At 45.3% G+C, this 28,000-nt stretch overlaps 1 protein-coding gene and 1 long non-coding RNA gene across 10 annotated transcripts; one reads left to right on the top strand and one right to left on the bottom strand.

Moving 5' to 3' along the window:
* Position 1: 1 nt before the first annotated feature.
* On the bottom strand, positions 2–27,839 carry LOC308673252 (integrator complex subunit 6-like). 4 transcript variants are annotated; one of them, XR_014027606.1, is made up of 19 exons: positions 27,579–27,837; positions 27,338–27,415; positions 17,546–17,695; positions 17,185–17,274; positions 16,487–16,670; positions 15,611–15,739; positions 15,156–15,319; positions 14,624–14,776; positions 13,423–13,555; positions 10,387–10,481; positions 9,551–9,661; positions 7,228–7,443; positions 7,009–7,132; positions 5,997–6,139; positions 5,339–5,570; positions 3,465–3,854; positions 1,291–1,384; positions 638–1,022; positions 2–207 (listed from the first exon to the last, which is right to left on the bottom strand). XR_014027606.1 is itself a non-coding variant. In XM_081336810.1 (18 exons), exons 1-18 carry the CDS (start codon positions 27,687–27,689, stop codon positions 923–925), a joined length of 2,697 nt encoding a protein of 898 aa, XP_081192936.1. In that variant the 5' UTR covers positions 27,690–27,837; the 3' UTR covers positions 2–922. The 4 variants fall into 4 exon arrangements, 3 of the variants coding, with proteins under 3 accessions (XP_081192936.1, XP_081192937.1, XP_081192938.1); XM_081336810.1 differs by having other exon boundaries at positions 2–1,022; XM_081336811.1 differs by lacking the exon at positions 9,551–9,661 and having other exon boundaries at positions 2–1,022.
* Positions 1,400–14,664, top strand: LOC308673253. 6 transcript variants are annotated; one of them, XR_014027607.1, is made up of 8 exons: positions 3,866–4,048; positions 4,461–4,604; positions 5,484–5,673; positions 8,411–8,609; positions 9,848–10,012; positions 12,653–13,191; positions 14,262–14,473; positions 14,592–14,664. It is a non-coding gene; the product is annotated as an uncharacterized lncRNA (long non-coding RNA). The 6 variants fall into 6 exon arrangements; XR_014027612.1 differs by lacking the exon at positions 14,592–14,664 and adding an exon at positions 9,535–9,571 and having other exon boundaries at positions 14,262–14,584; XR_014027608.1 differs by lacking the exons at positions 3,866–4,048; positions 14,592–14,664 and adding an exon at positions 1,400–1,803 and having other exon boundaries at positions 14,262–14,584.
* Positions 27,840–28,000: the final 161 nt, after the last annotated feature.

The following is a 28,000-nucleotide window of genomic DNA, read 5'->3' as shown; positions in this document are numbered from 1 at the left end:
CTTCTTCTCGTATGAACATTTAAAAAGTAAAATTCGTGTGGAGGGCGGGGAGGGCAGTTCTTTTTCCTGGCTTTTGTGTCTAAACCCCCAAGTTTCCTTTAAGCGCCTCCAAAGCCAAGTCCACGAGAAGAGTCTCCGTCCTCCTCACCAAGATGAAAGAGAACTGAAGGCTGGACGTGGGGAGCCTCGGACGCGCTTGCAGAACGTCTGCAGACAAAAGAAGAAGAAGAAGAAGAGGAAGACTGAGGTAGGTTTTTTAGTGGCTACCGCAGGAGCAGCAGCCGCAGCCGCCGCCAGCCGGCCAGTCCGTCCGTCCCGGGGCTGTCGGGAACGTCTCCTCAACCCAGACGAGCGGCGCCTTTCCTCTCAATCCAATTAACCCTGCAACCTCGTGCCTGGGTCAGCTAGCCGCTCTCGCGGGAAAGGTTCACCTTCGTGCCCGTAGCGACAAGACGCACTACCACCACGGAGGGCCTTTCCTCCTCCTCCTCCTCCTCTTTCCTTTCCTTTTGTTTTTAGGACAAAGGATCGCTCCGACACAAGCGCAGAGGTAATGGGGGTGCCGTTCGCCCCGGTGGCCTACAGCAGCCCTTTAAAGTGTCTTACAGCAAGGGTTCAAATGAGTAAATCTCATCACCTGCAGGACCAAGGGGCGGCCCCGAGTGTCTTTCTTCGGCCCAGGGGCAGATCAGCCCTCCAAAGGTGGGTGGGGAGGGAGGAAGCCACACCTCCTGCGGCAATTTCCTCCGGTGTCCGGCGAAGGAGGCGCGCAAGCGTAAAAACGTCACCCTTCTTCTGAGACGCCAACAGAAAAGCCGCCCGGCTGGCAGGGCCAGCGGCTGCCGCCTCCTCTTCCATTCCTCCACGGCACAGCAAACTCCATCGCCCGGACCTGTCCGTTCCTCTGGCCGGCATGCTATTATTATCTACTGTTGACATGATTAATTCTGTTGGGAAGGCTGCTGAACTCTATGTCCTCTAGTATTCTTTCTAAGTGCTGAATTAAGACCCGTTTTTTAAACCTAAAAGAAAAAAGGGGGTGGGGGGAGGCCATTTATTAAGGGTACCACGCTCTTCCTCCCCTGTATATCTGGACAGACAGACAGACAGAGCTTAGCGTTTCTATACATAACGTAAACCGACAATGGCCAAGAGCTTTGACCTCTCGGAGAATAGCGGAGGTCCATCTGCCCCTCGGAGCCCGACAGAACGGAGCACATTTTAAATATTCGCAAAATAAGTAAACAAGCCAGGCGGTAAGTAAAGCCTTTCTGTTTCCTTAATACACACCTTGTTGCTTCTTTGATAGCAAATTCAATGAAATATTTTTGAATTTCTACAGGGCCTTGTATTTCTTCTAGGAGAGAGAAGATTTTTTCATAATCTACAATTTCAAAAGACAGAAGGAGGTTAGATTAGGATAGAAGTGGCAGACCATCAGAACTTTTTGTTCCAACTCTGCCACCAGCCAGCTAACCAAAATTCCCACCCAGCCAATGCTTCTCCTTTTCAGTTTCCAGACCTTAAGGATGGCAAGCTACTCCCTCCCTTTCTCCTCCTGTGTCTGCAGTCTGACGACATACACAAACTGCTCCCAGCACTGACCGAAAAGCAGAATAACAAAATGTTTAAAAGAAACCGGACAGGAATCACCCTTCTGATCCTCCTAACGTAACTGAGCTATGACTGATTCCGAAAGACACAGTGGAGTGGATTCACACCAACTGCATCATAAAGGGTCATCTGTAGCACCACGGTGGCAAACTTCAGAGGCACCTTGATTTCGACCCCATCTAATCTCAGGTTGATTTAGATTAGATTTACATAACAGAATTGTCTTCTCCTGGTTAGACCCGACTTGGAGTAATTATCCAGTTCTAAGCATCACTATCTATTTACTTAGTGTATGATGAGAATGTGACGAGCAGACGTAAACATATCCACACAATCTAAGCATCATTGTTCAAGGAGGAGCTAAAATGAAAGAAGCAGCCCCCAACCTTATGGGCGCCAGGGACTGGTTTTGTGGAGGGTGTTTTTTCCATGGACTGGGGGGGGAGGTTTCTCATGCTGCCTGGATCCCGCACATGCATGGATAAGGCTTCGCTCACTTGCCCGGTTCCTGATGGGCCACAGACCATCCCACGGATTGGGCAACCCTGAGTTAAAGGATCTGGAAAAGTCTACCCTACTGAAGAAGAGATGGCTAAGGGGTGATACAAAAACACTCTTCAAATATCTGACGAAGTATCACACGGAGAGGAATTTAGGACAGAACCTGCGAAATAAAACTACAAGGTGGTTCAGGCTAACCGTTAGCACAAGCTTCAGCCTGTGGGACAGTTGGGTACGCCTGTTGCGTTCTCTTCCTGTGGAGCCCCCTTTGTTAGCCATGTTCTGGTGGATCCTGTGCTAAGTAAGGGCTGGAACTAGTGGCCTTTCAAATCCCTTCCAACTCTTAGGCTTCTAACGTATCACTCTCCGAGAAGTCTTTCTTCTGTTGGGTTTAATGTCCTTTTCCCCCTCGAGTTCCCCCCAACGGCTTAAAACAGGAACTTGGGAAAAAAAATATTTTTCCGTTTGACAGGTGTTCAGCATACTGGGTGTTGTGAGGATATTTTGCAATACTTGTAAGATTCTTTATACTCATTCCAGAAAAGGAATTGCTGATGCTAAAAACTGTTTGTCAAGAGGCTCACCTTGAAGAACCTCAACTTTGCTTTTAGGTGAATGGGTTTATAAGGGGTGCGGACTGGACAACTTAAGAATTTCAGTAATAATGGAGATATATATAACACTCCCCATGCCCTGCCTGCTAAAGCTAACACATTTTCTTCCCAATTCATTGTTTTGAAGGAGTGATGGAGCATACACAGTCCACCTGTGTGTCTCTTAAGAATAAAAGAGCTAGAAGGGACCTTGGAGGTCTTCTAGTCCAACCCCATGCTTGGGCAGGAGACCCTAAACCATTTCAGACAACGGACTGTCCAAACTCTTGTTAAAAACTTCCAATAATGGAGCACCCACAACTTTTGGAGAAGAGCTGTTCCACTCATTAATTGTTCTGTCAGGAAATTTTTCCTTAGTTCTAGGTTGCTTCTCTCCTTAATTTCCACCCGTTGCTTTTTGTCCTGCCTTCAGGCGCTTTGGAGAATAAATTGATCACCCTCTTCTTTGTGGCAACCCCTGAGATATGGGAACACTATTATCCTGTCTTCCCTAGTCTTTCTTTTCATTAAACTCGACATACCCAATTCCAGCAACCGTTCTTCCTATGTTTTAGCCTCCAATGTCCCCCAATCATCTTTGTTGCTCTTCTCTGCACTCTTTCCAGAGTCCCAACACCCTTTTTTTATAACGTGGCAACCAAAACTGGATGCAATATTCCAAGTGTGGCCTTACCGAAGCATTGTAAGTTCATACGTGGAATATTGCATCCAATTTTGGTCTTTCCAATCACTTACTTCTCCCGGGTTTCCGAACTTCCTTCATAACCTTGATTTTGATAACTTCGTTGTTCCCTTCAAACATATTGGATGTTATTTTCACTGCATTTGGCACAGTTCCAGAAGCTGGCTCCACGAGTAGTTTTTGGTCTTCGGTGGATATACTGTAGTTTAAAGGGCCCCTGATGAGGGAATTGGCTACAGGTCTATGGTCCAGTCCATCCTCCCCAACACAATTCAGTTCGCCGGTCACAGAGTCCATATCGTTTGGCAGGTCTTCGTCCACCACCGCAGCCGGGGACGGAGGAACAAGATGTACCAAAGGTCCGTCCCCTGGTTTCTCCAGCAGCTGGGAATTTTCGGCTTTCTTTTCACCGTTGCCGTCTTGAACCGTATTGCTGTTTGTATCTGTAAAAGAGAAGTCCTGGAGCTGAGTTTCAAAAGATGGAAGACAGTGAAATTTCAAGCTACAAAGCTCACAATCACTAACCATACAAGGAATAAAGCTGATGGAACAAGACGCGTTCTTGAAATGTATAGGAAGCCTTGAATTTGAAATTCATAGCAACACAAAAGTGACAAAATCCCACACTATGGCACAGGTAGTTTTTGACCTACAACAGTTCATTTAGTGAGAGTTTGAAGTTACAGTGCCACTGAAAAAAAAGGGACTTAGGACTGTTTTTCACACGACCGTTGTAACATCCCCGTAGTTATGCAATTTATATTTGGATGCTTGATAACTGACTCACATTTATGACGGTTGCGGTGTGCCGGGGTTATGTGATCCGCTTTTCTGATTTTCTGACAAGCCAATGGGGAAGCCAGATTCATTTAACAACTGTGTTACTAATTTAACAACTGCGGTGATTCAGTTAACAAATGTGGTGAGTGAAGTTGTAAAATGGGGCAAAGTTCACTTGACAAATGTTTCACTTAGCAACATAAAATTAGGGCTCAATTGTGATTGTAACTCAAGGACTACCTGTATTCCCTTTCTTTTAATTGCACCAGAATTTCTGGGGAAAAACAGCAACTGCACAGCAAAGACATCCTCAATGGTGCAGTGGTTAGAATGCAGTACTTCTGCTGACTGCCGGCTGCCAGCAGTTCGATCCTGTCTGACTCAAGGATGACTCAGCCTTCCATCCTTCTGAGGTTGGTAAAATTAGGGCCCAGATTGTTGGGGGGGGGGAAGAGGCTGACTCTGTAAACTGTTTAGAGAGGGCTGGAAAGCATTGCTTAACGACAGCCTATTTGCAAAGTTTATTAATCTGGGTGCCAATTTGGAGACACTTAAGCCCCAAGTCAAAAGTTCAAGTATCCAACACCCAGAGAAGCAAATCAAGAAGCCGATCAAGGAAGTAAAATAGCCCAAATCAACACAAAACTGGTAGGGCAGGCTGTTCTACATATTTGGACGGCACCCTGAAAAGCTGACCCAGGTAAGTCTCTTTCCCTTCCTTTTGTCCTGCAGAGCACACCTGAATTAGTTGAGACACCCAAAATAAGACCAGGTCTTATATTAATTTTTGCTCCAAAAGACACATTAGGGCTTATCTTCCAGTTAGGGCAAATATATGGGGAAATACGGTACTAAATGTGTCCGTCTGGCTGACAATCTTAACTGGCCCTTATATTACGAGCATCCTGAAAAATCATGCTGGGGCTTATTTTCCAGCTGGAAACATGATATGTACATGTCTCTCTTGTGGAAGTTCCAAGGAGGGGCCAGGGTGCATCTCCCTGCCTCATCAGCACCCTGCAACACCCAGGTCTTCTTCTGTGCAAGGAGGGGAGGGCATAAAGAACAAAGGATCAAAACTCTTGCATCTGGGCAACTAAGTTTATTTATTTCTTTAGTATTTTGGTGTCTAGAAGCGACTTTATACCTTTATAAGCTGGCGTGGCTTTCGTATTTGGGTTGGATGGGGGCCCGGCAGCCAAGGGAGATCCTTTCCCACCAACGTGGTTAGCCACCACTGGTGGCGACTGCGGCCGTCTCAAGAGCGGGGACATGCTGCGCCTTCTCTTCAGGGATGCCGGTGTGTTGGGCTCTCCTGGACGTTTGACTTTGTTCTGAGGACCGGCGACGAATTCATCCGCCTCGTCAATCATCATTCCCTGAGGAAAAGAACACCATCAACATCGCCCACAAAGAACGACAGTTAGTGCAGGTTCGAGTCCCACCAGGCTCAAGGTTGACTCAGCCTTCCATCCTTCCGAGGTAGGTAAAAGGAGGACCCAGATTGTTGGGGGGCAATAAGCTGACTTTGTAATAATGCCGCTTGGGGGGGCGAGGCGAAAGCCCTAATAAGCAGGCATATACATAGAATGAAGGCTATTGCTAAGCACATTGATTTGTGCTTCTTAAGATTGTAAGCCGCCCTGAGTCTTTGGAGAAGGGTGGGATATAAATGGGATTTTTTTAAAAAAAAAGAACGACAGGCTGCATCTCCTGCATCAACTCCCCCGGGTGAGGATGAGAGAAAGGGGATGGAGTTCAGGGTTGGGCCAGTAAGCACAGCCCCCCACCCACCCACCCCCTACCTTTTTATCTTGCTTGAAAGGGTTTCCGAAAGTGTGAAGCCTTTTGGGCTGGTCTGGGTCAATTTCTCGAAGGGGAGAAGGCATCATCTTGAGGTATTCCTGGTAGTTCCCCATCTGTGCTACAGGAACACTGTGAAGGCAATCTGCAAGACAAAAGCCGGGTACCTCGTTTGCCAGAATCCGTATGGCTGCAATAAGAATTTCTCCTTTGGAGAAGAGCTGCATCCAAGAAAACCATGTATTGTTAGCACCTTCAATACCTCTTTCCCAACATGATGCTCCCCAAATGAGGAAGGGCTTTAGTCTCAGTACTGACTTGAGAAGCCTGTGGCAACAGTCACGACACAGTTGCAAACGTCCTAGCCTCCAGCTCCACTATAAGAAGACCTCCTAAGTCAGGAGTCTTCAAACGTAGCCCTTTTATGACTTGTGCCTGGCTGAGGAATTCTGGGAGTTGAAGTCCACAAGTCTTAAAAGGGCCAAGTTTGAAGAGCCCTGCTCCAAGTGGTTAACTCTTCTGCTGTTGAGAAAGTTACATCCGTGGTTTTTTCACTGGGCACTTCCTCCCATTTTTAAAAAGTCTTGGTCCCCAGACGTTGAAAAATGCAGACGGGGGCTCAAAGCCAAGACTACTTCTGCAGCTGACAGGCAGCACCTCGAGTTAGTGAGTGGAAGCTTTCCTTTAAGAGTTGGCTTGATTTACAACTTCCAATATTACAACATTACCTGGGAAACGAGTCCCAAACAAGGGGGAAAAGAATCCTCATTCTATAATTCAAACTGTACATAACCCACAACGCCACACCTCCAAATTACTCCCAGAAACACGCCTGAGCTCTGAGATAAAGTGCCTCCTTTGCAGGCATGTGGCCTTCCGTGTTCAACCCTTCATCAAGGTCTGGGAAAGACCAAATGAAGGCTACCTGGGCCATCTGGAGGCAGAGGTAAAAGCAACCCCCTGTGCTCCAGCCAAGGGATCATCCCACGCCCAACAAACCATGAGAATCCTTACCTTCATCCTGGCCTAGAATAAACTTGTGTGTTTTCAACAGGTTAGTTCTCATCCGGGTCAGTTGGTCTAAAAGGCTGCGACGAGGAATATCGTAAGCATTGCGGTAGGCCTGTGGTTTCAGATCCTGGGTTTGGGCAAAGAACACAATTGGCTTAGTCCTGTTTTACTTCTGAAAAGTCAGGAGGCGTCCGCTCCCTTCAGACCTGGCATCAGACTCACCTTATTCAAGAGCCCTATGTGGAAGCCAGCAAATTCCTTTACGTTCATTTCAGGCAGCCTCAGGGGAGAGTCACCAGAAATCCCTTGAAGCAACTGCTTGAAATCCCTGCTCTGGATGAGGGATAGGCCACTGGAGTGACTCTTCACTTTAATGCCCGTCTCTTGCGGGGGTTTCTTACCCACTGACCCTATTATCCGCTCGGACTCTATTTTTGTCTGCAATGAAAATCACAGCGCCCATTAACGACAGCCCCACAGCCCTGCCAATGTTTGTAGCATAAAGCAAACGCCCGGCACACCGAAAGACAAAGTTTGCCTTCCGAGCATCAGGAGTTTAAATTAAAAACAAAACAAAACCCTGCTTAAAACGAGTCCTCTCAAGGATTCACAGCATTTTGCTAAAACACCAGCACAATCATTTGTCGAGGTTCTGCAAGCTTTCAAATTGCGCTATGAGCCTTTTCTTAACCTATGGATGACTTAAGACTGCAAAATGGGCGGCAGAAAAGCCAACTGAGAATGTTTTTGCATATAAGGTAAAGGCAGGGGAAGTGTAACCACGGCAGACAGATTTCCATTGGGCAGAGCAGGTCCTCAGTGTTCCTTTATAGTCTGTCCCACTCTACAGCCTCTGCTGCAAATAATCGTGTTTGCCACGTGGGCTCTGTGCAGCTTAAAAACTTGCATGCCTGGTTTATATTAGCCCCATAAAGGCTACTGCACTGCAAAGGGATTAAAGGTTTGTGCAGAACGGGCCAACACTTCAAAGAACACGGCAAGCAATTTAGAGCATTGACCTAGAACCTCTGTTGAAGAAAATTCTGGACAGAACAACCTTCTCACCCAAGAAGTCACAGCAACAATTTTACTAGATTCCCCTAAAATACATCCTGGTCTCCTGCCCTTTGGGCTACAGCTCCACTTTAAGCAACTGAACTACAAATCACAGAGCCCTTTGGCCAACGTAAGTGTATGCACTCAAAAGAGAATTTGTATAATTTAGAGAAAGAAAGGGGAGGGGGGGGGAGAGAGAAGGCATTATCCTGAACTGGACTTCTAGAGCATTAACTGTTTGGGTTTTGGAAGGACACAGCCGTATCTGGCTTCCAAGTATTTTTACAGACTATGTTGGATTTGAGGATTTCTTTCATCACTCATTCTGGCTTTCTCATGTAACTACTAGCAAAGGTCACGGCTATCACAGGACAAACAGCAAAACTTAAGTCTACCCTGCCCAAGAGTTGCTTTCTCAAGCCTTTTGTGATGATGTTACTCCAAGTAATGTGCAGCATTGCATCCCACAGAAAACCAAGGAAACAAGTTAACACTCAGCTACTTCAATCTAGCTGCACCACCGAGCTTTTTACCTCCTAAGCTCTACAGTAAGTTGGGACCCTGAAGGCCTTCCTTGAATACCTCAAGATATCTGAGTGGAAGGGGAACGGTTTTTGGGTAATTCTTAACATCATGTAGTGGCAGGTAGTAGATTTCTTAACCAATTACTCAAGTTATTCAAAACAGCAAAGAGGAAGATGAGGTTTGTAACAAGCCCATCCCTGCTTTGTGATCATTTGTTTTGACTTGCAACGTTAAGTTTACTCAACGGGAAGATTTTCCCACTCTATGGGAAGATACCTCCATGCCATTCTTTAAAACAAGGATCTTCACTGTTGGCAATTTTATGACCTGTGGACTTTAACTCCCAGAATTCCTCAGCTACCATGAGGCTGGCTGAGGAATTGTGGGAGCTGAAGTCCACAAATTGTGAAGTTGCCCAGGTTGGAGACACCTGCTTTTTAAAGCATTAGGCATCCTTTAGCATTTTCCCCAAACCATGCAACTTTAATTTGTAACTCAATAAAACCCAAAGACGTGTACTTCTTAGTATTTCTTACATACTCTAAGAAAGGGATTATTTGACTGAGGAAATTCACTAGCCTCAGTATTGTGATCTGTCTAGTTCGGTTTTGTTTCTTTAAAAAACAACCCAGTTCTTATGTGGCCTCCAGGTACCAACAGCACAGAACAACTGCTGTTGTTTCAATGCTGACAATGCTAATTATTTACAACCATAGCCCAGCGAGCAATGAACAGCCACACTAAAATTGTTTGTCCTCCTCTATTTCTTGTGCTACGGACCCAACCGCCATCTACTGAAAACAGAGATGCAAACAGGCCATTTATCTATCTGAAATATAATGGAGGGGAATGAGGGGGGCGGGAGACATTCCTTAGGTGATTTATTTATATAACTCGAGCAACACACACTAAAAAAAAATAATAATTAATGTACTTCTAATTTCAAAGTTTTTGTCGATACTACCTGTTGGCTGAGTTTTTTAAGGTAAGAGATAACACTGTAACTAAGTCCACAATCTAAATTATCTGATATCAGATTTGCAGCTCCCATCATCCTTAGCGCTTTCTTTAATGGCTATAAGGAAAACAAAATACACAAGAGTAAGAAGAGAATCAAATCTTTTTTCTTTAAAGAAATTGTTTGTTGTTTGTTTGTTTGTTTTAAAAAAAGAAGTCTCACAGATCAGTACATGTGAAATTAAGGCACAACAGAGTTGGTGCTCCAATATGCCATATTTTATTTTTTATTTTTTTTTGGAAGCATGGATTCAAAGTCGTACACTCTAGTCGTTTAAGGCATCTCATGGTGGGTGTCTGGGCTACGGAACCAGCCTGGCACCCCCACCAGTTACAGCGTAGAAGCTGGAGGCCCTGATTGCCGGGATGATGCAAGTCCACAATGAGGCATCTTGCCCAAGCTATCCAGGTAATTTCCATATTGCCCATCTAGTTAATCAGCGTCCCTCCCACCTCTGGCTCTGCCAGGTGCAGCGTTAAATGCTACCATCCCTTGCTTATACGACTAACAGTAATAGCCCAGAGATCTGAAGTTAATGGACCCAGCAAGGCCGAAGGGGAGAAGGAGGGGGGGAAGGGCTGAAAAAATAAACCCCCCAAATCCAATAAGCTAGGCAACAATTCCAAAACGTTTTAAGGAGGGAGTACAAAATTGCAAGCATTAAGAACTTCAGAATCCTGGCATGCAAGCCATTTTACTCAGAAGACATGCGAAAAGATGTTCTCCTGAGGAACATCCGCCAGCAGTTCATTTGGGCCCATAAAAAGGACAAAACTACATACCACTAAGTAGTAGGGCGGCATGGTTTTTATGTAGCTGTCCAATGCCTGTCGCCACTTCAGATTTGGCTTAAGTTTGTGAAACTTGAAAAGGTCATCTGCAAAGAGGAGAAACAATGCAAGTTACACACTGGGCATCAACGGAGGTCAAAGTAACAACTATTTCCTGCTCCATGAGATTATCCCTCAAGAACCGAGATCCAAAGGGATGCGAGTTTCCAAGATCAAATCCCATGTTGGAACTGACAAGATTATTTTTTGCTTCAGAGAGACATAGAATGCTATTATATGCCACAACTCCATCCGGGGTTACCACATAAAAGTAACACATCTTAAGACAGACAATTTGGCCTAGGTGTGAAGTCACTGGAGCAGGAACAGGACAACCTGAGCTCTAATCCTGCCTTAGGCAGAAGACAACTAGATAAACCTTGCACCATCACTCACTCTCAGCTCTAGGAAAAAGGGGGTGACAAACTACTTTCAAAAATTTTGGAAGTGGTTGGATGTGTCCAGTAGTCGTGTCTGACAAAGGCAAGGGGAGGGAAAAAAAAGAGAAATTGTGTTACTTAGTTTGAGACCTCTGAGGTAGGCCTGGGCCTGCTTCGAAAACAGTTCAGAAACAGCGCTTGAAAACAGGCTGAAACCCAGCACTTCTTCAAAGCAAGCTTCAAATTTCAGTCTGAAATTAGTTTTCAGAGCATGCCACACAGCCTCACACTGAAGCCAGGGTCTTCCTCAGCTTTCGGTGCAATCACAACAAGAAGCTGAAACGAAGGGGTGGTGGGGCACTCCATAAACTGCAGCAACGCTGATTGTTTTAAAATAGGTAACTAAGCAACTCTTACTCAACTTTCCTGATAGAAAAAGGGACCTCAAACAAGCCATCAGGAACGTATTATCTTTGGGAGACACAATCGGTTGGAAATTCTTCTTAGAAAATACAAGAGTTACTTCACAGAGCCGATCATCTGCACCCAACTAGCTATCACTCAGGCAAGAAGCCTCCATCTCTTGCAATCTACAGCCTTCAACCAAGAACTGGGAAGGACAACTTAGAGGACAGCCTTTGTTTTTACGTCTCCATTTAGTATCTCTGCCAATCGGGACAGCAGATATTCTCAATTTTTAATGTAGCAAATTAACAATTCACAAAAAAAAGTGGCAAGAAGCAAACAAAATCTGAGGAGCGGCCAGATCAAGTCTATGTAGTTGGAAGCCAATACAGATAAAACATATATAATTATATATATATAATTAGAAAAAAATATTACAGAAGAATAGCAAGGAGTTCCTGTTTTCTTTTACCTATAGGAACAGAGCAAGGTCTGAAGCAACAGGAAATCTCAAGTAAAATTGTATCCCCCCAAAAGGAGGGGGGAATAGAATCTTCTTATTTACCAGCAGTTCTCTCTCCAAAGCTGCTCTTTCAAAATATACCCCAATACACAATTTAGGGCACAAGAATAAGCAGAAAGTGTTTCTGAAAGGGGAAAGCCAAAATATACTAACCAACAATCCATCTAAATTTTTGTTCCAAGGAAACAAGAGATAAAAAGGTTTAGGAAAATACTCAGTACTTAATCAGTAAGTAATTCAGTGTGCTTCTGGATATATTCCTCAACTGAGGCAAGACGTATCACAAGGCATATACACTTCCATTTATCATTCCCCCGTTTGCAAAATTACCCAACCACACAGCAAACATCTTGGCTGTGAGTCATGCAGCCTGGAATCTCCACCCTGCTGTTTTAACGTTTAGTCAGCTGGACTGAAAAATAAAAGACCTAAAAACAAATGTGTGAAGTGAGGTACAGATGCTGAAAAATAAATCAGCCTTACATTTGTTTTCGGTTGTGAAAACAAGTGGTTGGCAGAGAAAGGAAAAGGCAGAGCTATCGAACTTGTCAAACGCAACCGAGAGGGTCTAACTAGGTCTCTTGTCAAGTTCACTTACAAGGCAGGAAAATCCGTGCACTTCTGAACTGCAAGGCCGGGGTTAGAAACGGGACAGGAAAAGGACGGTTACTGGCCTACGCAATGAGCCAGGAGTCGGAGTTAAGGGACAAAGCTGAAATTGGGCTCAGTGACAAGGAGGAAAGCGGGACTGGACAGGCCACACAGCCCTAGGTGTTTCCTTCCACAGCATTCACAAGTCAGAAACTAATTTTATTTCTCTAAGCAATGGCTAACAAAACGGGATCTGCCGTGAGCTCAGCTGATACCTGAAAAAGGACTCGCATTCTAAATTTGGGGACAATTTCCACAGGTGAAATACTCCACAATCCATGTGAGTGATCATCCTCACCATCCTCATCATCGTGGAAACTCTGAAGAAGAGGCTATCTGCTTTATACTGGGAGGAAGGACGCCTGGGCATCTAGAGGCCATCCAGAGACATTCACGCCTGAGCTCAGGTTAAAGCAAAACGGACCCTACCCAGACATTCTGCTTTAGGAACCAAAAACTGTAACGCAGCAAGGCAAGGCAACCTGGGTTTGCTTCCGACTGAAAAGTCGGGATCCAGGCTAAAATAAATCTTGTGAAATAAATCCACCCAGAGATAAGGTGCTTATTTCTTGCAAAAGAAGGGAACAGCAAGCTTGATTTTTCTTTTCTTCTTTCTTATTTTTTTGGTCCCCCATCTTATAAACCCTTCGAAATTCTGAGCCCAAGTTCTCAAACGGAAACAAAACACAGGGCTATACACATGCTGCTGCAAGAAATGGAGACACCACAGCCTGAAAGAGGGAAAAGAATGGAGGTTGAACCTTACTCCAATTAAGGAAGAAGCTACGAGTCTAGGAGGTGAGCAGCATCAAACATGCACTGGCAGCAGGTGGCTCTCCTCCTCTGCTGCAGAGAAAAAAAGGGAGAGGGGGGGTGTAAAAAGCCTCTTCTCCCCACGTAGCAGTTTGCAATACTTGGTTCCCATCCCGTTTAAGAAAACGGCTGGCAAACATACAGCACGGACAAATATAGACAGACAGGACGACCTTCCTACAATCCGGGCAGGGGGCCGGGCAAGGCAGTGCTTACCGAGCAGAGGGAGCAGAACCGGGTAGTTGTAAGGCATCACATAGAGATTGACACAGGTCAGGCTGGTGCTGGCCTTTAAATAACCAAAGGGGTGTCCGAGCTCGCTGTATTTTGCGCTGCTGCTCACAAATACCTAGGGAGGAAGAGAAGGGGAAGGGGAGAAATTAGATACACCGGGTGGAACAGAGCGTCATGGTTCACTTAAAAAATAAGCTGGAAAAGAATCCAGGTGTCTCTCTTAAAAAGTGGTCTCTTTAAAAAAAAATCTATTTTTTTTCTAGTGAACTGGTAGCAAACTTTCCCAGCACAGTGCATGACACGTGTGCTAAACTACAACTCCCAAAACACCCACTCAACGTGGCCACTGATAGCAACAAGTATTGTGCTCCTCTGCTGCCAAAAAGGATCAGATTGGGGAAAAACATGATATATATTAGAACAAAAGTAGGCTGGAGAGTTTGTTTCTCAATCTCTCTTATTTAACTTGCTACCAAAGCATCACTTCATCATGCTAAGATTAGGGCCCCATGGAGCTTTCTAATCATAGTTAGGCTACAATCTCTTTTATAATATAACCTGGCAAAGAATTCTCACGTTGTCAGTTGTCATTCATACTAACATGAAAGACAAATATGGCTTTTCCTGAATTCTGGATCCCAAAGGAGGTCTTAATCATTTCTTTTTGCTCTTTTAAACTACGTTTCTGGAGTTATATTACAGTGACTGAACGGGGAGAGGAGAAGCTGCAGAAGAGTCCCAGGACCAGGTAAAAGACAGGGGAGTGAAAGGGGGAAAAAGGGAGATTAAAAACATTCTCTCCTCCCCCGCAACCACTATAGGTAGAAAAATGAAGTTTCCTGCCAATCTGCTAGCATCCTTACCACTCAGCAGCAAGCAATTCCATGCAATTACCTGTGAAATGGATTATCACAAGAAGCGTGCCAGCTGGGCCTGTGAAATTTCACTCTACCATCTGCCTGCTCAGAATAGCATGGTTGGTCTGAATGAAAGCGGCTAGAGCATGCTCTCTCCTTCAAAGACTTCAATTAGAGTAAGAGTAATGAGGATTGAACTGGGGTCCCTTGGTGGGTTAACCAAGGGCTGCCCAGCAAAGGACCAGGCTAATGGGATTGGTTTGGCTATTTCCAAACCTTTTCAAATCTGTACAGTTAAGCGTCTGGAATACAGATCAGACAAGTACCTGCCAGCAGACATGAGACAACTTCCGTTCCAAGATGTATTGCGTTAAAGGCGACGGTTCAAGTTCGTACTTGTCAAATGGCAGTTTATCAATCACCATGGGTTCACAATCCACACAGGAGAATCTCACCACCGGATGAGCTGTGCGAGGGGGCTGGAAAGGACGTAACAGCGGAGTCAGAAGTGCTGCAGAAGGTTAAGTCCCAGCCCATTCCAAAAAGTACTTATTGCTAACATTCTTAGCTTCATTCAATATATTCAGAGGTTATTCCAGATTTTTTTTTACAAGGTTCCTAACAAACCCCTATGAACAATTATAAAATAAAACAGCTCTGATGCTCCTTAGTGTTTTTAGTATGTTCAAGGTCCTACACGGGGGATGTTTAACTATTTGAAAGACAGGAGATGGAATGGAGCTGAGAGAGAGGACAACTCTAAGATCCTTTCAGGCGAGGTTAGAACCTGTACTAAGAATACCTCCATTAGGATGCTGTCTCAACTACAGGGCACAGAATTCTTAGTATCTTACATACCAGCGTAGGAGAATTCTGATCAGGCCAAAAAGATTCAGGAATTGGCCAGTGGCCAACTGGCACGCCCGTTTTAGGGTTTGGACGCACGTAGATGAGTTTATGACAGCTGTGCCATGGTTGAGAACCGAAGGAATTGACAGGCCTTGTGGCATCAACCAGTCCATCTAAAATCCAAGGAAAAACAGTACAGTAAGAAACATACAACATGAATAAGCTCTTGAGCACAATCAGATTTCTCTACACTGGGACATTGCAACAAAATAGGGATTATAAATATTAGCGCAACTTCAGTTTAATATACGGGAGTGGGAGAGCATCTGTCCAAACCTAATTTGTATCATTTGTGTCACTTCAAAGTATTAGGGGTTTAATGGCCAGATCCCTGTTTGAAGTCAGCAAAGATCCTTCAACCAAGGTCTTTTAAGCTAAGGGTCTACACAAAGCTTTAACTGTACCTTCCCCAATGTGAGGAGGATCTGGTCCTGATTTTTCAAAATTAATGACCACACCACTCTGAACCTTCTGAGCAAGGGATTCTAAGCATTGGTTCAACATGCGCTGTGTCCGAACACAATACGAGCGCCCTGGAACAGAAAACAGGGGAAAAGGCAGGTTTTAATTCAGGCAAGTTGGGAGAAACATGTTGCAGACTTAAGAACTGCAGGAAGGGGGAAGCTGCACAATTTCGTTTAAAGGTACTGAGAAAAAAACCTGAACTTGGAACTCTTTCAGAATTAAAGCCGAGGGTAAATTTTATTCCCACCTGATCCCGTTCTGGAAAAAGTTCTATCTGGAAAAGGGAAAGTACGGTGGCAAGGGAGTACAATGCGCCCTTGTTGACAGTATGCAGAGGTGGTTTTTAATTCAATAAGAAACGTTTCTAAAGTGGCTCTCCCTAATCGTATCTCAAAAGAAAAGTGCTTCTACAGCTGGAAGGCAGTTTTATACAAAGAGTCTTGAATGTTCACAATGCTTCTTCTTGAAAAACCAAAGACAACATCAGTACTGTATTAACAACAGGGACCTTTGGATCAATCCAATCTTTATATTTCTCCCACAGCTTGTTACAGTGAAGTTTGACAAGCCTTTCAAAAGGGCTTCAAAGTTTACTAGAAGATTAGAAACCTATAAAATCTTCTTCATAAACTCAACAAGGACTTTTGCTTTGGAGCTGCTGTACTAATGTTCCCCAAAAGCCAGGGCAGACTCTGGGGAGAGAAAAGCCAAGGCGTGACTCACAAGAGAGATCCATTCTAATCAACTGAAGTTCAACCTTGTCTGCCCTGGCTAGAATCTCACACAATTTCCAAAATCCTGCGAAAGCTGGCTACCTCCAGTGACTTCACACATCTGTGTGATGGCAGACTCATCTGTGGGAACGCTCCCTAGCTGCTCCGGTTCCACTGAAGGGGCTCCGGGCAAGCGCAGCACAAGGGCAAACAGTCGTTGATCCCAGCGAAACGGTTCTTTGGTTAGCTCGCTACCAGGCAGGGGAGAATTCAGAGGAAGATGGAGCTAGAAAGAAGAAGAGGAACATTTTAGCTAAGTGTCTGCTAGGACTCAACAAGCAAAGGTGACCAAAATCAGTTTCCTGCTGAGCAAGGCCCACTGAACAGAGTGGTTTCCAGTACTGGCTGCTCTGGTGCGACTACCAGAGGCTTCCCTGCAGACTCGGCCAGAGATGAAACACTCAAGCAAGATTTCTCTTTGCAGAGACGTCACGCTTATTGTGCGCAAAGTTTACGGCACAAGCCTAACATCTCCCCAGGCAGAGCAGACAATATTCGGCTAAAAGAAACAAGGTCTGATTCTCTGGCAGATTCCAACATTCTTATTTTCTCACTGAGTAGCTTATCTTACAGGTTTGTAACAGCCTGTCACATCTTTTGAGGATCACAGAAAAAGAGGACTACGTGAACAAAACAAACAAGCCTGCATTTTTAATAAAATATTTGGCTTCTTTATAAGAGAATATGAGCACAGGAGAGCGTTAACCTTCAGAGCAGAGCCATTTAGTAGCGCATCTTACCTCCTCTTGCACACCCGAAGTATTTGTCAGCTTGTTTCCATCTGTGATGGTAATTAAAATTGACGGCTCCAAAAAAAATGGATTCCTCCCCTACAGAAGGGAACAAAATGCCCAAATTAACACCTTAAAAGAGTCCAATCAATTGAAATTAACCCAAGAAGAGTCCTCACTGAATTTTTGTTTCTGGCTAGGAGGGGGAGGGAAAGATTTCAGCCTCCCTGGACAGGGCAAGTGGATTTCCCCACGGAGCCCCTAGAATTTTATTTTAAGCACACAGGAACTGCTCTGGTCCGTTTCACGGAGGAGCTCTAAAACTTCTTCAGACGATGAAGCGAGGGAATTCAAGGCCAGCATCCATTACCTGCCCGTAGTTGTCTATTCCAGAGACTAATCTGTTGAGGTTCAGCAGGTCAAACGATGATCGAAGCGCCTGCCCAAGGGTGGTCAATCCTGACGCTTGCAGGTTTTTCAGTTCATTCATGAAAGTGGCATGGTTTTCCTTCCATCCAGCCTAAAGAACGAGCAAAGGCCACATTTACTTTGTGACTGCCAAGAAAAAGGGCTTCAAAACAAGTCATTATTGTTTACCGAATAGGAAAGTGTGCAGGGAACAATTCACGCAGGTAAGCATCGAATGAGCTCAGCCACTTTGCTGCAAAGGCAGCCCGGTCCACCCTACTTTTCTGCCATTTCAATGGTTGGCAGCAGCTGCAGCAACATCTTTCAGATCTCATTCCAGTAGGTTTAATTTAAGTGAATGGCTACAGAGAGCCTTTGAATCAACACTAATCTATTAGAACTATTACATTTGAATTGCCAAACGTCACTGGGCAGGGAACATCCGCCAAGTAAACAGTCCTAGAATATTTTCACCCCTAGAAAAAACAGTACTAGAACAGAGGAACTGTCCCGGGTTTTTTTTTCCCCTGTGGCAAAATAAAGCAACGCAGCCAGTAACCTCAGAATCACTACGCATTCTTTCACTCTCCGGTGAAAAAGTTCTATCGACATCACGCAATTTCCTCCTGAGCCTCTGCCAGGTTCAGCACGTAAAAGGGTTTTTTGTACGCAGATATCCACCGGATGGAGGACTTTTTTTTTAAATTCCAGAGCTAAGTTAGTTGTCAAATAGCTATGAGGTGTAACTGCAAACCCACTGTCTCCAAGAAGCATGTCTTCTCAGCATGCCAATCATGAAACTGTTTTAAGCTTTTCTGTTCTCAACTTGCAAAGAAGCTTGAAGTTGCTGTAACGTTTGCTGGAAGGTCGAAACATTACAAAAGATCGGGGACAAGCTTTTAGTTGCTGCTGTGACCTCATCCTTCCACACCCTACAAACCAGTCTTTCCTTCAACTGCAGCTCTGTTTAAGATGCAGAAATCGTAACTGAGGGGCGTGCCTTAAAGCTTTGCAATTCCCTGCCACCCTACTGTAGTACCCAATTTTAATCTTACAAGTTAGGTCTTTGGGCCTAAAACATTTTCCCGATAAAACTCCTGATAAAGGATCCGCTAAGTGAGTAGCAAAATATCCCCAATACGAAGGCAGCTATTAGTGGCTCAAGAAAAACATAATTCACTAACCAAAAGCCACCCAAATAAACGCACTGATATATAAACATCAACTTTAAAATTCAGCAGCTTAATAAACTGTTACTCTCTCGAAAGATTGTTTTGGTTTAAATACTAATCAAGTTAATACACTATTAGTACTAATCAAGTGAGTATACTATTATGGGTAGCAGCTTAATACAAAAATGTGTACAATTTCAAGAGCTGGGTAATGTACTGCAAAACATTGATGAAATTAACATAGTTTGCATTTTTAAACCACTGTTAACGTTTTAGTGTAAGTCCCACCCAGCTAAGGAACAACCCCTACCCAACTTTAGCTGATCTTGAAATGCCAAGTCAGACACAGTTAGCACTTTCCTTGAGGACCACATAAGACCCAAGAACTGAAAAGTAGCTCTTGAGATCAACTCCATCTCTAAAATGGTGATACAAAATTACTGCATTTTTCCCCCATGGAACAAGCGTGGCAAACTGACGGCCACTTTTGTGAGAACTATGGAGATATGAAGTGGTGAGATTCAGGTGTTGGCTCAAATTTATACGAACACATCTCAGTATATATATTTGCAGCTATTAAAAATCCGAGTAACCACAGTCTCTTTACTTGCAATATTCTAAATACATTACCTACGTCCAGATATCTGACACCAAGTACACCATATTATACCAGGGAGGTTACTTGATGCCACACAACCTCGACAGAGGCTGGAAAGGTGATATGAACACAGGACTTCTAGAGAACCAACTTCCCTTTCTCCCTCCTTCCTAGAGCACCAGAGAGAAGTGACAAATAACCTGCAAAATAATCAAAACCTGCAAAATGTTCTCTCAAAGATTCGGCCTGAACAGATAAAAATTGAATGAATAAATGTATTTGCTGAGCCGTGAACGTATGAAAACAGGATATACTGTAGACCACTCCTGATCCAAGTTTTGGGGTCCAGTGAAAAGAAGGGCCAGGAGGGGACGTGATAGGAACGTTACTTGAGGGGCTGCCACAGAGAGGACGGGTTCAACTTATTTTCCAGAGCACCAGAAGGCAAGACAAGAAGCAACGGATGGAAGCTAATCAAGGACAGAAGCAACCTAAAAATAAGCAGAAGTTTCCTGACAGTTTGAACAAGTAACCAGTAGAACGTCTTGCCTCCAGAAGTTGTGGGTGCTTGAGAAGCAGATTAGAAGACCTCCAAGGTCCCTTTCAACTCCATTATTCTGTTATTCAACGCTAGCTATTTGTCTTTTGTTAGAATCAGTTCCTAACAAACTATAATTCACCCTTTTAAATAGAAAAACAGCCCTCTAAATCCACTGCTGCAGCCTGACAAGAACGTCTGTTAGAAGCTGGAGCCCTGCAAATGAAGAGGGATCAGGAGTCCCTTCCATCAGAGAAAAATAACCACAGAGGTGTGCCTAAAGAATGGCAGACTGAAAAACAAAGAGGGGCTGGCACCATTAAGTTGGCAAATTGCCAGAAAAGGTTCTCTCTCTCTCTCCCCCCCACCCTTTTTATCCCAGAGGGCATTTGTGGGGCCTTCTGAAGATTAAGTTTTTATTAGGCCTCAATGTTCCGAGCAGCTGTAGCTCTCTAGACCTGGAGCGTCAAACCTTGGTCACTTTGAGAACTGTGGACTTCAACTCCCAGAATTCCCCATGCATGGCTGGCTGGCGAACTCTGGGAGCTGAGGTCCACAAGTCTTAAATGTGACCAAGGTTGGACACTCCTGCCCTAGACTAACCAGCACTCAGCAATCAAGCACCAAAACCAAAACAAAACCCAACCCCATTGCCACGGGCAAATTTTTACCCAATGGCTGTTGGTACACGGCACCCTTTGAAAACTTGCAACGCCACGTTTTGCAACCTCTCATTAAAAACGCCACACCCCAATGGAGAGACAGACACGCCGTGGCAGCTGAGTTGAGGAACAATGCAAGCCTTCCACATCATACCTCCAAAGGGCAGAGAGGGCAGAGCAGAAGGACCTGCTGAAGAGGCAAAGAGATTAAGGTGAACAAAAGATTTAACCCAAGGTAGTCCCTGCCAGCTGGAAAGATTCTACCATGAATCGTGGACAGGAAATTCCGTCTTCTGCTCACATTTTTAACAGTCAAGTGTGGCCAGGCTGAATCATAAACAATGCTTTAAATAATTTAAATATTTAAACTGGACCGTTTCATCTATTTGCAATCTTCCTCTGCGGGTCTTCTCTACAAGTCATCCTTGACTTACAACCACCTGAAGTTAAAACAAAGTAACTTGAAACTGTTGCAGCATCCCCAGGGTCACGTGATCAACATTCGGATACTTGGCAACTGACTCATCTTTATGACAGTCGCAGCGTCCCAGTGTCCAGTGATCCCCTTTTGCAACCTTCTGACAAGCAAAGTCAGTGGGCAAGCTAGATTCATTTTATAAGGTCATTTTATAAGGCAAAACTCATTTAACTGTCTCACTTAGCAACAGAAATGTTGGGGCTTAATTGTGTTCGTAAGCTGAGGATTACCTCCACCTGCTAGGAATGGTCAGAGAATGATGGGCTGCAACAATCGGTGTGGTTTCTGCTCTTAATGTCCAACCCTAAAGGCCTCTATTTAGTAAGTTAGTCCTGATAACATTTTTCTTCACTTCTGGACTAAAGCATTCTGCTGAATTTCCTTCCCTCCTCCTTGTCCAAAATCAGTGATTTGGGAACAACTACTAGAATGAGTATACGTGTCTCAGGATAATGCTGCAGGTTCCAATCTGGGCCAGTCACTGGGACCAGAGGTTTGTCTTCCGAGCTTTTGGACGCATGGTCTGAAGATGGGGTCCATGGTGACCAGCCCAGATTAGACGCTGCAGAACTGCTAGAAGACAAGACAGTGTATCCCAAAGAACCCGTCTGGGACAGAAGAGCTGCTGCTCCATGACGCCTTTGCCCTGGTTCTGTTTCCTGGTACCCAGGAAGTTGTTCTCAGAACTTATTAGGGCAAGAGCAACCGAGAAAATTGCACTTGTGATGGAAGGTTTAACGGTCCCCGCAGGCTGCAAACCCCAGAAAATCTCAACACACGTGGCGATGAGGTTGAGAAGAAAAAGGGCTAGCATTATTTTTTTTAAAAAGGCACAGGCAAAGACAGAAGACCGTATTCCTAACACCTAAACATATTTTTTCTGCTCTGCAGGAAACCAATATTTAGTACCGTCCTAGGTGAGATTTAATCTTCTCAAGCAGCAATAAATGTATGTGCATTAAATTCTTAAGGCAGGCAAAACTGGGCTTTCAGAAAGCCAATGTACAGAAAAGTAATATATACAGTTCTCAAACCAATACTGCAGTGTCTTAAGAGGGGGATGAGCTGCAGAATATTAGCCTTTTCAGTACCTCCCCCCCACACACACATACCCTGCTTCAGATTTGACAAGATATTTAAAATGTATTCTATCAAGTTAATTTATTTTTATCTTATTGCACCAATTCTAAAGTTGCCCTACTTTTATTTTTAGAACTGCCCCGGCCATGTGTTATAAAGGTGCAAGGGATACTGAAATTAACATGTTCTGGTTTGAGTGACCAGAGATGACTAAATTGGTCTCTGCAGACTTAAGAAATGCCTCTCCAAACACATTTTTCAAAATTAACTCCGTGATGTGAACTTACTACTGAACTATCACTGATTCCATCAAGGGAGTCCACATGCAATTCCATATCCGAGGTCAGCACATTCCCAAGTTTTAACAATGGCTCGCAACTCACTATTTCTGATGCCACCGCCTTTGCAAGGACAAAGGGATGTATTTTTGAGGAGTTATGAAACTCTCCAAATTAAGTCACGCGTGACAGACTTTGTGTTCCTCGAGAAAGAAAACACCGATTTCCCATGAAGGGTTAAAGATATTAAATTCCATTTTCAGCTGCCACTTACATCAAGAGTGTCTTACTCCATTTTGAGGCATAAATGTGTTCAGCTTTGGAAAAAGAAACAGGAAGTGTCATCCTGACCAGAGAGTCGAGAGAACTTTCCGATGACAAGATCCGGAGACATGCCAGAACAAGTCTTGCCAGCAGCCAGCTCTTTAGAGCGGCAGCAGCAGCCACAGATGACGTAGAAAGATCCAGAACCAAACCAATTCAGAGCACCACACACACACGTTTGCATTGACACAATTACATGCAGCTGAATGCAGATGTCTCCACTGTTAACCTTTGCAAAGGCCTTCAGTTGGGTTTCTGGGGATCGGCCACTTTCACCAACTGTGTGGTTCCTTCCACGGCCCCCTCTATTTCTCTGCCATGAACTGCTAAGGCTCATCTGTAGACCTGCTTCATCCCCATTTTAAAAGTTTCATTCAACTTTTAAAATTCTGAAGCAGTCCACCAGAAGCACAATGTTCCAAAGGGAAGGGGGGGGGGAAGAGAGAGCTTCAACTAGAGAGAAGTTTAAAGACATGGACTAATTTTTCATCCAATCTGGAGAGAGCTACAAAAGGATACTTTTGCCATTCAGGCAATGCAAGGCAGAAGGACTACTCAGAAATACTGTTGTTTGTTTCCTGTAGGCATTTTAAAATTCTATCTAACTCTTACAGAGATGTAAAACCACTCAGGGAAACCAATGCAGCCCTGCAATATTGAACTTCGATTGCTGGGCCATTCCAAATTTTGGTACAGATTACAGTCTTTTTGGCACAAGCAGATAGTGAATTCAAGAAAATAGATACGAAGTCAGGGAGAGATGCTTTTCTGCTTTCCAAATGCTTATGACACAGGATTGCCCAACAGTTCTAAAAATCTAAATAGCCTTCAAAATACAAGGTGCTCCATTTCTATTGGAAATGCAAAGACAAAATTCGTGCATTAAAAAAATGAAGAGAAAAATTTACGAACCATGTTGAGAATTATTATCTCAACCCACCAATATATAGGATGAGTCAATGAGATTGACTTGACTATAGATCGGTTTGGGGGATTTCTTAGAAGACGAACTCAATGGCACTTTCTGAGAGTTCAACGACAAATTAAGACTGATGCGTGGACTGCTATGAATGGAGAGAGCCTTCCTGTGTCCCACAGGCCAAAGATCATCACAAGTTAAACAAACGAGGTTTGTCTACAATGTTTCCCATAACTCTGCCATCAGCCATCAATTACACTCCTTTCTAAGGATCACTGGTCTTTATAGACTGTCCAGTGTAGCTAAATATTTTCTCTTACTTGGGAAATGTGGGTCTCATGAAAAAGCTGTCCTAGAAATACTTGAAGTTATCCCTCTCTTACAGATTGGCTTTGGAGTTATCCTTCTTAGAGATTAGCTATCAGTACAACAATAAATTTGCACTCTCAGTCGATTGCTAAGTAGCTGAGACAGCAATTGCCAAAACTTTGAAGGGCAGCCTAAAAACTTAGGAGAATGGTTGCAGATTGCATACCTATTGTCTACCTACATTGCCAACCACAAATAAAGCATCTGATAAAGAGTATTTATAGCTGTGGGGGCCTTGGTGGTCTCTGAGCTTGGTTATTTTCTTGCAGACATTTCCTTACCCAACGTGGTAACATCATCAGTGCTAGCCTTTACATCTTCTGGTTCACTTCTTTCAATAATGTGGCTGCAGGATCACAATATTTAATTTAGCAGCTAATTATGATTTTGTTTGTATATTGTGTTCACGTTTGGTATTTTCCTTCTAGTTCCACCACCAACAGCACCAGAGAAAGGATTGGCACCCCAATCTGGGACAAAAGTGCCATTTCAGTGTACTTGGCCTGCTGGGAGATCGCTAGCAACCTCAATTTAGTAAGAATTGGTGCAAAGAAAACTTAGAGGACTGTTGAAGAACATGGGCAAAAAAGAGAAGTGTGGCTGAGGTCTTTTCAGTGTTTTAAGGGAGCTGATTGTACTTTTTAAGTGTATCTTGTTTCCAGGAAAAGTAGAAACGCATCCCTTGGTTTCCTCAGTTCAACTTCAGCCATGGGCTCAGTAGGTGGCTCTGAGCAACCCACTTTCTCTGACTCTCAATCCTTCTTGAAAGATGAAGAACGGCTGTAAAAATAACAACGCAAACAATAGTGAAAACTTCTGAAAACTACAAATATATATACCGTTTTCAGAGTGGCAAGAGTCCCTTTGACTAATTCCAGTCTTATGTTTTGCTGACAAGATAAATACATCATTTTTGAAGAACGCTTAAGAAATCAAGAATGTATTTCAAAGAGAGCTACTGAAACAGGCAATTATTCTTGGATACATTTTCAATATGTTTGTGTTAAGGAAATAACAAACAGATGCACAACTGTAACTGAAATTGTAACAGTAGGCAATCCTAGTTGTTTGAAGCAAGCCTTAAGGAAACAGAGAAAATTGTTTTTTCTGGAGGCAAAGTGAAAAAAGGCAAAAGACATAATCGTCTCTCCTCAGTGATGTCAGTCAAAAATGTCAAGTAATTTTTTTACCATTCCCCGATCAGTTCACAGTAGAAAAGCAAGTGGAACATGCTTCTGCATATCGTTCCAAGAATTAAGGATAAATTGTCAGTTCAGGTTGCGTTTTCTCTTATTGCATAAGTCCAGAGTTCTAAGATTTTGTAAATGCTACCCAGCAATTGTTTTATTTTGGTTCTTTTGAGAATGTGGCCAACGGGCAGCATTGCAGCACCCGAGATCCATTTTTATCAGAACTCTTATTGCAACACTAGCAATTTCAAGCTTTGTAAAAATGAGCTCTAAACAGGGAATCCTTTTCTCAGAAAGAGAAAGCAAACGTCAGTTGATCTTCAATCAAGGAAACCGAAAGAAATTCACAATACTTAAGACTGAAGTATGATGAGAACAATTTCTATTTATGCAGATCAAGGCGGGATTAGCCACAAGGAAATTGGGAATTGGGAGGAGCAGAAACTGAAGAACTTTCCCAGAAACAAACCTGAAGCCTTTATGGCCCAGACAAAAGGGTGACAGATGCAGAGGGGGGAAGGAAACCGCTCTGGGTCTCCTCCTTCCCTCTATTAATGAATCAACTGGCTGTCAGAGGAGATGGAGAAGGCCACATGCCCAAAATGCAGTTACTCCCTGGAAGTGAAGGATGTGGAAAGGAATTTAATCAGGAGCTCCTTTTAAGCATGATGGGAGACAGATTGTTGTTTGTACAGGTGCTTGATTGCCATGTAAAGGTGAAACAGGCCCCCTCTCAGACTAATATCTACTATTGATTTAAAATGCAATTTAAAAGTCATCCTTATTCAGCTCAGAATTTAGGAAGGTGGAAGAGAGGGGAAGGGCAGAACTCAAGGCAAAAACTACTTTATAGTATCAAGAAACTGTACCCTCAACCAAGTCGCACAGAAGCCAGATTATGCTTCCAAGCATCTGTAGGGAGTCTTATTAAAAGTGTGCTTTTATGATAAAAGTGTTGCTGTTCGCCAAGCACACAATAAAAGACCACCTTACGGGAAAAACAGATCAGAGAAATTTTGGACTTTTTATCTGCAAGTCAAGCTTTCCCCATCTGACGCCCTGCAGTCTTAACTCACAGCGAGGAGGAGATGCCTTGTATGGAAGCTCAAAAGAGACGCTTGAGGGGAACAGATTAAGAGCCTGTGTTTTGTATGAATACAGCATGGACTCCATGCAGATATGTGAAGGAATAGATTTCTTTGGCCTAGTGCAGGGGTAGGCAACCTTGGCTCTTTTATGACTCATGGACTTCAACTCCCAGAATTCCTCAGCCAGCTGGCTCAGGAATTCTGGGAGTTGAAGTCCATGAGTCATAAAATAGCCAAGGTTGCCTACCCCTAGTCTAGTGTGGTTAGGGCACAAGGGTAGAAAGCAGGAGATGGTGAATTCTACCCCCCCCCTTAAGTGTGAAAGCCAGCTGGGTGACTCTGAGCCAATCATCGGCGAGTTCTACTCCTGCCTGAGCCGTGAAAGACGGCTGGTTGACTTTGGCAGCCCGACCCACCTCGCGGGGTTGTTGTGGTGGGGAGAACAGGAGACAGTGCACTGGATGTGTTTGCCGCCTTGAGTTATTATAAAAATAAAGATGGGATAAAAATAAACGCGTGGGGCAAAGACGACGGAAGGGAAGAGTTTTCCCGACGAACCGGGGTGCTCCTCTTCCTGGGGTGGCTGCGATTATTATCATTATCGTTATTTAGAGGGACTCTAGCCCAAAGGACCGAGCAGCCCCTGCCGCCGGGGTCCCTTCAGAGAGACCCCCCCCGGCCAGGCCCCTTCGGCTGGAGGCCACCGCGCCGCGCGCCTCTCCCGGGCACGGGGGTCGTGTGAACGGCTCCGCCTGGGCCAGCGATCGGGGCGGGAGGGGGGCGAGGGAGGAGGCGGAGGGCCGCCGCGTGGTGTGGGGCGTCCGGCCGGCTCTCCTCCGCCTCCGCCTCCGCCTCCTCCATCTCAGCAGCGCCCTCAGCCGCTCGCTCGCCGCCGCCGCCGCCGCCGCCATACAAAAGCAAAATGTCCGCCGCCATCTTCGCAGGCTGCGCCCCGGGGCCGCCTCGCCGCCCCCCCCGCGGAGGGAGGGAGGGAGGGAGGGGGGGGGCGGTGGGGAGGGGGCGAGGGGGCTGCCCCTCCTCTCCCCTCCCCCGCTTACCTTGATGCAATACGGCGCCTCGTCGAAGGTGACCAGCATGTACCTGTCGCCGCGGCTGGCCGGGTCGCGGGCCCGCAGCTGCGGAGAGAGAGAGAGAGGGGGGGAGGGGAGAGCGTGAGCGGGGGTTGGGGCGACACGCGTGCTGGGCCGGTGTACGTGTGAACGTGTTTGGAGAGAGACACGTCAGGCCCGCCGGGGAGGGGGAGGGGGAGGGAGGAAGGCGGGCGGGCGCGGGCCCCACCTTCATGAAGAGCTCGACGGCGCCCTTGGCCACGTCCAGGTAGCTGGTGCCCAGATACGCCCGCTGGTTCATGGAGGCGGACGTGTCTATGAGGAAAAGGAGGATCGGCATGGTCCGGGCGAGACCCGCGGCGACGGGCGAGGGCCCCGGCGGCGGAGGGGCAGCCGCCTCGCCTCCTCCTCCTCCTCCTCCGCGATCCCCCACCGGCTGCGCCGCGCCCGCGCCCGCTCCCGCTCCGGCCGGCCGCCCCTGCCCGCCCGCCCCGCCGCCGCCGCCGCCGCCGCCGCCGCTGCTACAGCTCCGCCTGGGCGACCCTCCGCTCCGGCCGCCGGGAGTCTCTGAGCGGCTCCCAACTTCGCTCGCTCTCTCGCTTTCCGCGGCGGCGGCGGCGGCGGCCGGGCCCGCCCCTGGGGGGCGGGGCG

Source organism: Vipera berus (genome assembly GCF_964194415.1).
Source record: "Vipera berus genome assembly, chromosome: 11".
Taxonomy (NCBI): domain Eukaryota; kingdom Metazoa; phylum Chordata; class Lepidosauria; order Squamata; family Viperidae; genus Vipera; species Vipera berus.
The sequence above is the reverse complement of the archived record's forward strand: the minus strand, read 5'-3'. Positions and strand labels throughout refer to the sequence as shown.

Excerpts from the sequence above, each read along its gene's own strand:
- LOC308673252 (XM_081336810.1), bottom strand. The coding sequence starts at position 27,689 with ATGCCGATCCTCCTTTTCCTCATAGACACGTCCGCCTCCATGAACCAG. Across the intron at positions 1,385-3,464 it reads AGTTCGGAAACCCGGGAGAA|ATTATGAAAAAATCTTCTCT; the intron begins GTAAGTGATTGG and ends TTGAAATTGTAG. Across the intron at positions 1,023-1,290 it reads GCTATCAAAGAAGCAACAAG|GTTTAAAAAACGGGTCTTAA; the intron begins GTGTGTATTAAG and ends TTTTTCTTTTAG.